The sequence below is a fragment of the Enhydra lutris genome, unplaced genomic scaffold (genome assembly GCF_002288905.1).
Source record: "Enhydra lutris kenyoni isolate GAN:26980312 unplaced genomic scaffold, ASM228890v2 scaffoldscaffold3, whole genome shotgun sequence".
Taxonomy (NCBI): Eukaryota; Metazoa; Chordata; class Mammalia; order Carnivora; family Mustelidae; genus Enhydra; species Enhydra lutris.
The window spans coordinates 54,653,325-54,660,545 of record NW_019154087.1 but is presented as its reverse complement, the minus strand read 5'-3'; the positions used below and the strand labels follow the sequence as shown (position 1 = coordinate 54,660,545).

At 40.7% G+C, this 7,221-nt stretch overlaps 1 protein-coding gene across 3 annotated transcripts; it reads right to left on the bottom strand.

The window, feature by feature from the left end:
• Window positions 1-1,115: 1,115 nt before the first annotated feature.
• LOC111157650 (neuropeptide Y receptor Y5) lies at window positions 1,116-6,938 on the bottom strand. Of its 3 annotated transcripts, none has more exons than XM_022519258.1 (2): window positions 6,918-6,938; window positions 1,116-2,479 (listed from the first exon to the last, which is right to left on the bottom strand). In XM_022519258.1, exons 1-2 carry the CDS (start codon window positions 6,936-6,938, stop codon window positions 1,130-1,132), a joined length of 1,371 nt encoding a protein of 456 aa, XP_022374966.1. In that variant the 3' UTR covers window positions 1,116-1,129. The 3 variants fall into 3 exon arrangements, with proteins under 3 accessions (XP_022374966.1, XP_022374984.1, XP_022374975.1); XM_022519276.1 differs by lacking the exon at window positions 6,918-6,938 and adding an exon at window positions 6,826-6,835; XM_022519267.1 differs by lacking the exon at window positions 6,918-6,938 and adding an exon at window positions 6,463-6,486.
• Between the last annotated feature and the right edge of the window lie 283 nt (window positions 6,939-7,221).

Below are 7,221 nucleotides of genomic sequence, written 5' to 3'. Positions count from 1 at the left end.
CTTCCTGTTTTGTTTTATTGTGAGTTTTTTGTTTGTTTGTTTTTGTTTTGTTTTGTTTTTGTGGACAGGAGTCAATATAGCGGAGGGTTAAATCAGTTATAGGAACTGAAGACAGCAATGTTATTTTGCACATATGAGCTGTTTGTTAAAATATTCAATGATTTTCGGGGACTCGGTTTTTTCAAAAAACTGTCTGAAATAAACAAAAAGTTTTAATTGTAAAGTTTACTAAGATAGTATATGAGACCTCAGTACTGAAATAGCACAGAGTCTATCAATCATTCTGTATCTTGACCAAAAAACTTAACCTTTTTCTCTCCCCTGTGGATACTCAAAGTATTTTTAAATTATTTAATATTTGGAAATACAGATACTATTTATATTTCACATTTTAGATTGTAAAAGATGTATATAAAAACAATCTTTCTTTGATAGTGTTAATGTGGTGTAAGACTAGAAAAGATTTAAAATCTACTTTTATTTGTTAAATTAATTGTGTGTTACTAGAGAGTGGGGGCAAATGATCAATGTGACCAATTATCGATAATAGGAAATCAGTGTTTTCCTGCCAAATCTGTACCCATTGCTTACAGTTACAATCATGACTTGGGTGTACAGCTATCATTTGTTATGATTTGCTGAGCATACTAAATGTTTTCTGTATTTTCACAAACTAAATATTAAGAATTCTATGAAGCAGAAATGAAGATAAATAGATAATATATATTCCTCATATCTAAAATTAAATGAGTCTCAGGAAAAATATTTTTGTTTACTATAATTTTGAACCAAAAATACAGAGTAGGTTAGATACAACTTTTATTTTAAACAAAAGTTACAATTCATTTGTTTACAAGATAAGATGAAATGAACGTTAATACAACTACTTCTTAAAGTGAAATTATAGATTGCATTGACACCAACTTTATACAACTAAATGAATTCATCATATTATATATAACACATTAAAGTTATTTTCCACATATTATGAACTGACATTCAAATCCAGAACTCTGTTACATAAATTCAATGTCATGTTACTAAAATTTATTTTATTTACATACAGAGTTATTGTGAATATGATTTAGACTGTCTCAACATTCATTCTTTCCTTGGTAAACATTCAGAATTATGACATATGAAGACACTGTATCAGGGAAATCAAATCAGCTTTGATCCCATTATTAAGGAAGCCATACAGAATAGGATTAAGGCAACAGGACATCATGCCTAACAAATGACAAATGCAATACACCAACTTGAAATGCCTGTTTGAAATAAGGTTATCATTAAAATCAGTTACCACATGGAAAAGGTGTAGGGGCATCCAGCTAACGGCAAACACTAGTATCAGTATGGTCAGTCTATAGAAAACACTTCGAGATCTCTTTTTGATTCTCATGATAGAACGGTTTACTCTCATTTCATGAATATCTGAATTTTCTTCAGGTTTCATCTCAAAGCAGGTGGGGACCCTTGGTATGAACTTACTGGATGAAGAAGGCTGACTTTTTACAGAACCAAAGTTTTCTGGAAGCATTCTTGAATGGTTCTCTTGAGGAGGTCTTGCTGGAGCAGGTAACACACAGGCTGTCTTCTTGCTGTATCTTCTTCTGTGTTTTCTGATGAATGAATAGCTCCATTTATGGCTGCTGGCAATTTTCACCTGAGGCCCACTCTTCTTGAATGGATGAAGAGTTAAGTTGATCATCTCATTTTCTTCTAGTTTGTTTTCTTTGTTGGACAACCCACAGCTTATACTCCTGCAGACACTGGTGTGACTTACAGTGAGACACACCAAAGGAAGAATATACTGCACTAGCAATAAAGAGATAGTAAAAGCAATTCTGTATGAATCAGATGGCCACGACTCAACACATAAATATCTGCTGCTCAGCAGGGCTGAACCAAACGTTTCCTGAAGTTCCACCAGACTGTGAAACACTGGAAGGGGAGAACAGATTGCAAAACCTAGTGTCCAGACGGTAGCAATCAGGAAGTAGCCATGATTTGCTGTTAAATTATTAGATATAGGGTGTTTTATCATGTGATACCTGACAATGGCAATTGATATCAGAATTAAAGTTGAGACCAGAACGGACACGCATTGAAGAAAAGGCATAATATGACACATGACTTTGCCAAACATCCACTGATCCAGCAGGACAGAGGTCAGTGTGAAAGGGGAGCAAAACAGCACAACCAAAATATCAGAGAAGGCCAAATTTCCTATGAGGAAGTTGACCGTCGTCTTCTGATTACGCTTTCTCATGAGAGCCATTAAAATAAGTAGATTGCCCATAAAACCAAGAAGACTTACGAACGTATAAAGTCCAATCAGAAAATACTGCAAGTCATCCACACTGCTTTTATAGTCATCCCAGACCGGGAAATCAGAATTCCGAGTGGCAGCAGTATTGTTCTCGGTGGCAGGGGTCTTGTTATAAAACTCCTGGAGTTCTAAATCCATATTATAGCTCTGCTTGGAATAAAAAGACATTAGTTACCAACTTTAAAAAAATTACATGACTACTATGCATTAATCCACTGAGAGGGAAATGAAATTTTAAAATTTGTTCCCATACCTTATTAATCCCCTAAACAAAGTTTCCTGAGGTCTTTAATTGGTTCCAAGTGCAGGGCAGATATCAGCCAATAACAATTACAGTAAGTCTAAGTCTATCGTCATTTTTATGGTGTGTTACCTTGTGTTTAAATAGCAGATCATGTCTTTTAGATTTACGTAGATATAATGAAAGAGAAGGAAAAGGCAAATGTATATAAAAACTTCAAGATATCTAATTTATAATAGCTCATTACTATGGTGTGGTCATTTACTCTTACCTTAAACATTCATTTGTTTCCAACTTCAAGCAAGGTCAAACCTAAAAGTCACCTGTCCAGAAGTATTCCTTGATCTACTCAATTGGCTGCGAGTCTCCTCTTTGAAACCCCCACATTGCTCTGTTTACAGCTCTCTGGTGCTATATGTGACAATTTGCTTTGCAATGCAATTAAAAAACATAGCAGCCTACATTATCTATTAATAAGCAATGGAAAAGCAGAAAACTGCCCTTTACTCATTGTGGTATCTACCACAATACATGACCCAGTAACTCCATCATTGCAGGTGCTAAATAAATATTTATGGAAAAATGAAAAATTCAAACAAATGTCTTATACCCTAAATATTATCTAGTTTATGTATATTCCAATGAAGCTTCTCAAGTGTAGCTTCTCAAATGTAGAAACACTATCCCAGGAGTTAGTCTATAGTACAGGCACTTACTAAGTGTTTATCAAGCTGTACTATTGACTATGTGTGCACAATAGTCAATGGCAAAGTCATTCCTTGATCAATTCTTAGTCCTTTGAGATGTGCCAGATTATCATAGTTAGGATAGCCACTGACCAGCTAGTATTTTTATTTATTTTTTATTTTATTTTTTTTTGACCAGCTAGTATTTTTAAAAACAAAATTTACCTGTTTATTTTTATTTTTTTTTAAAGATTTTGTTTATTTATTTGACAGACAGAGATCACAAGTAGGCAGAGAGGCAGGCAGAGAGAGAGAGGAGGAAGCAGGCTCCCTGCCGAGCAGAGAGCCCGATGTGGGGCTCGATCCCAGGACTCTGGGATCATGACCTGAGCCGAAGGCAGAGGCTTTAACCCACTGAGCCACCCAGGCGCCCCACCTATTTATTTCTTAATTTAAAAATTGAAAACAACTTTCAGCTTTAGAAAGATTGAATAAATTCATATCATCTGAGGAAAATTTATATCTTGAAGTTAAATGTAGAAGTAATACTAATATCATACCCCATAATAAGTTTTTTCTTATGTTTTTCCCTCTCCTAATGCTCATTCACTCATCTAACATTCTTTTATTCATTTTATTTTGGTGTGATTGCAGTCAACCTTGTGCTGCTTTCCCTGTAGTCCCAGGCTAATCCATCCCACCTCCACACAACCATATACACACCTAATAACATGCTCTACACTAAATGAGCATTTTGTGAATCTTTGCTCCAGTGACTTCTTACAACTGGAGGTACTGCAAATGGGGCCAGGGGGAAGGAAGGGAATGCTAAGCTGTTTCTTTAACTTGCCGTCTTGTTGTATGGAGGCCAAAGGCAGGATACCCAAGATGGGCCACGCAATGGCAGGTAGATTATTTTGAGCTGAAAATAATCAAGACCCAAAAGACTCAGGTAGAAACTCTGACCTCCTCACCAACTGCCTAAAAAAATTTAGATAGAGGACCTGTACCGGGAAAAGAGCTATTTATAGAGATTCCTTTTTGCCTAAGAAACATATGCGCACAACAGGGCAACCTTCATTTTCCAAACATCTCCTCTCACCTTCCTGCCAATGGCTCTTCTCCCTTACCCCTCTCCTTAGTTCAGGATGACATATATACCTCATTTTGCCTGTCTTTGGAATTTCCATGCCTGTGCAGATTCCCTGTAGGCAGGAAACTAAATTTGATTTTCTTCTGTCAATCTGTCTCATGGAAATTTAGTTCTTAGTCCAACTAGAACTTTGGACAAAGAAAAATTTCTTCCTCCCTGACAATAGCCAGGGGATATTTCAAACAGTAGGAATTATTTGTCTAATAAGATTTGTCTTGTCGTTTTTTTTTTTAATTGAAAATCAAAGGTAGAGAAAATGAAAGAAAAAAAACACACACACAAAGGATTTTTTTCTTAAATTTACTCCTTCACTTCTCTGAAAAGAACCATAAGCAAACCTATAATGGAAATGTAGATCTGTTTAATAATTATCTGCTTTTCAGCAAGTGTTATAATGAACAATGTACAATTTTATAAAACATAAATACTTTATACATAAGAGTAATGCAATATGTGTGCTTTTCTAACCTCAGAGTGCTAGAGAAACTATGAAATGTAACCAGAAAGTTTTAGAAGTGAAATATTATTTTAGAAGAAATTCAATATTGACTGTGTGAAACCTTTGTTGTGTTTGCTTAGACATTTTCTTTTGTATCTAGTTTTAGCTCCCACCATCAGAATTCCCAGGCTGCAACATCAAACTTTAATCCTCAGAGTAAAAAGTGAAAAGTTCTTTGTCAAACTGTGGTGACTTTTAGAAAGCAATGTCTTTGTAGACTTATGTACTTTTCTGATATCATAATTTTCTTATAAAAACTGATCTATAGCTGACACCAAGACGAAAGAAATCTTCCGAATAGATTTTAGGTATGTTAAGTAGATAGTCCTGAAAAAGAATAGGAGGAACTGCTGGGAACTCAAAGGATACTGAAAGACAGCTAATAGATTTAAATAAGGTTCCTTTGTTAGGATAATCTCTGTCTTATGATAAGGCACATCTTTTCACAAAGGATGACAGTCACACACAAAAGAATAAAATATATGTTTTTTTCCCCTTCTAGCAATGATAAAATATCAGCTATTGGCTATTTTGCTACGATCCTGGAACAATGGCGAGATTCCATATTCTCAGATATTCCCATGATTTTATTTTTAAAGCTAGAATCTGGCAAAATTTGAGTTGGAAAGATAAATACAGCTTTGCTCAGCTGACAAACACGCAGGCTCGCACCACGCTCTCCTAATTCTAACAGCAGAGTTTCTTTTCCCTTGAGAAATCTGAAATGTAAAATTGCATTCCGGCTCAAAATTCTGCTGAGAGCCTCAAGCTATTCCATGGTCTCTGGCAAAGTCTTTCGACTTTGATCCAACACGATGGTTAAGTTCCTTTAAAAGATAAACTAAAGGTCTGTGAACTTGGGGATAAAAAAATTCCTTGTTTCTGGAATTCAAGGTGTGTACATGTATGGTATTGCTCGCATTTGTCCTATGAGGCCACCTTGCAAACAGGAACGCAAATCCAGGCGCGCAACTGCCTCCAGGTCTGCGGCCAGCTGCGGGACTGCGCGGCAGGTGCACTGACCGAGGGGCGCCCGGTGGACTGCGCCCCAGGACCGCGCCAGAACCCGGCTACGGCTGTGCACTAGCTGAACACCCTGTAGCCTGCGGTCCCCCTGCCTCGGATTCCGCCGGGCTGCACTCGCGGCTCGCCCCCAAGGGAAGCGCTAGGTCCCCGCAGAACCCCCTCCCGCTATCTCCCGATCCAGCCCCTGCGCGGATTCCGGACACTCCTCCTGGATTCGGCCAGCGCCTGCCCCACCCCGGGTGAGTAGTTGCCCCGGACCAAAGAATTCCGCTTGGTCCCTTCCCCCTTTCCCTTGACGCCTAACAATTGCCTGTTCCTCCACCCCAAACCCCCACTTTTCCAGTCGCTCTGCCTTTGGCTTCCCCACTAGCCCTCTCGGGAGCCCGGACTACACCCGGGACCCGGGACGGGTGCGGCTCCCCGGCCCCGCACCGATTCCTGCCCGAGCCAGGAACGGCCTCAGCCCCTCCCTGCAGGCCCACCCCCGCGCCGAAGGGAGCGGTGGGGAGAGGCTGAACCCGGTACCTCGGGGCGCCCGGGCCGGTGCTGGTGCCTCCGCTCCCGGGAACGCGGTCGCTTCTGCGCCCGGGCGGCGGCTATTGCAGGGGGAGCACCTGGAGGTGGCGGTGGGGATGTGGTGGGGGTAGGGAGGAAGGAGCGGGGAGCAGCGGGGGTTTTAGAGGCGCCTCAGGAACACGTGACTGTTCCCGGGACCCCGGAGACCCTGCTCTAGGGCGCCTGCTCCGCCACAGCCTCTCCCCAAGCCCGGGTTCGGGGCATCCCAGCCCCTACCTTGCTGTCTGGGGCCCCAGGGAGAAGCTGCAGGCCCTCGAGATGGCATCCCGTCGCTCTGGCCTCTGGTTCTTGGCCGAGGCCAAGTTAACTTGCCGAGCAGGAAGATTTTTGCCGGTTCTGTCCCCAGCCTGGTGAAGTGAACTCGGAGGAGTCTTGAGCTGATGTGGGAATGAGCGCTGGGGTACCTCTAAGAGCTTAGGCTCCATGAGAAAAAGCTTCAAGGCCCAGGTTTTCTCTTTGTTCGGAAAAAACCAAAACCAAAACCAAAACAGAATGCTGCTCTTTTTGCGCCTTTTTGGAATGAAGAGGGGAGAAGTCTAGGCAGGAAGGCTGATCTGAAGGGGCAGGAGACACAAAGGGGTCAGAATAGGAAAAAGGGTTTATTCCCATTCCTAAGGATGGGTTGTGGGCGTGGGCAAGCGGCGTGGAACTGGGGAGTGAGGTTGAAACGGAATCCACGTTTCTCAGGACTGTTGGGTAACATAAAGA

Bases quoted from the DNA above. Each gene is read 5' to 3' on its own strand.
- LOC111157650 (XM_022519258.1), bottom strand. From the start codon at position 6,938: ATGGAGCCTAAGCTCTTAGAG. The intron at 2,480-6,917 runs GTACCCCAGCGC...TATTCCAAGCAG, and splicing joins TGGAGCCTAAGCTCTTAGAG to AGCTATAATATGGATTTAGA.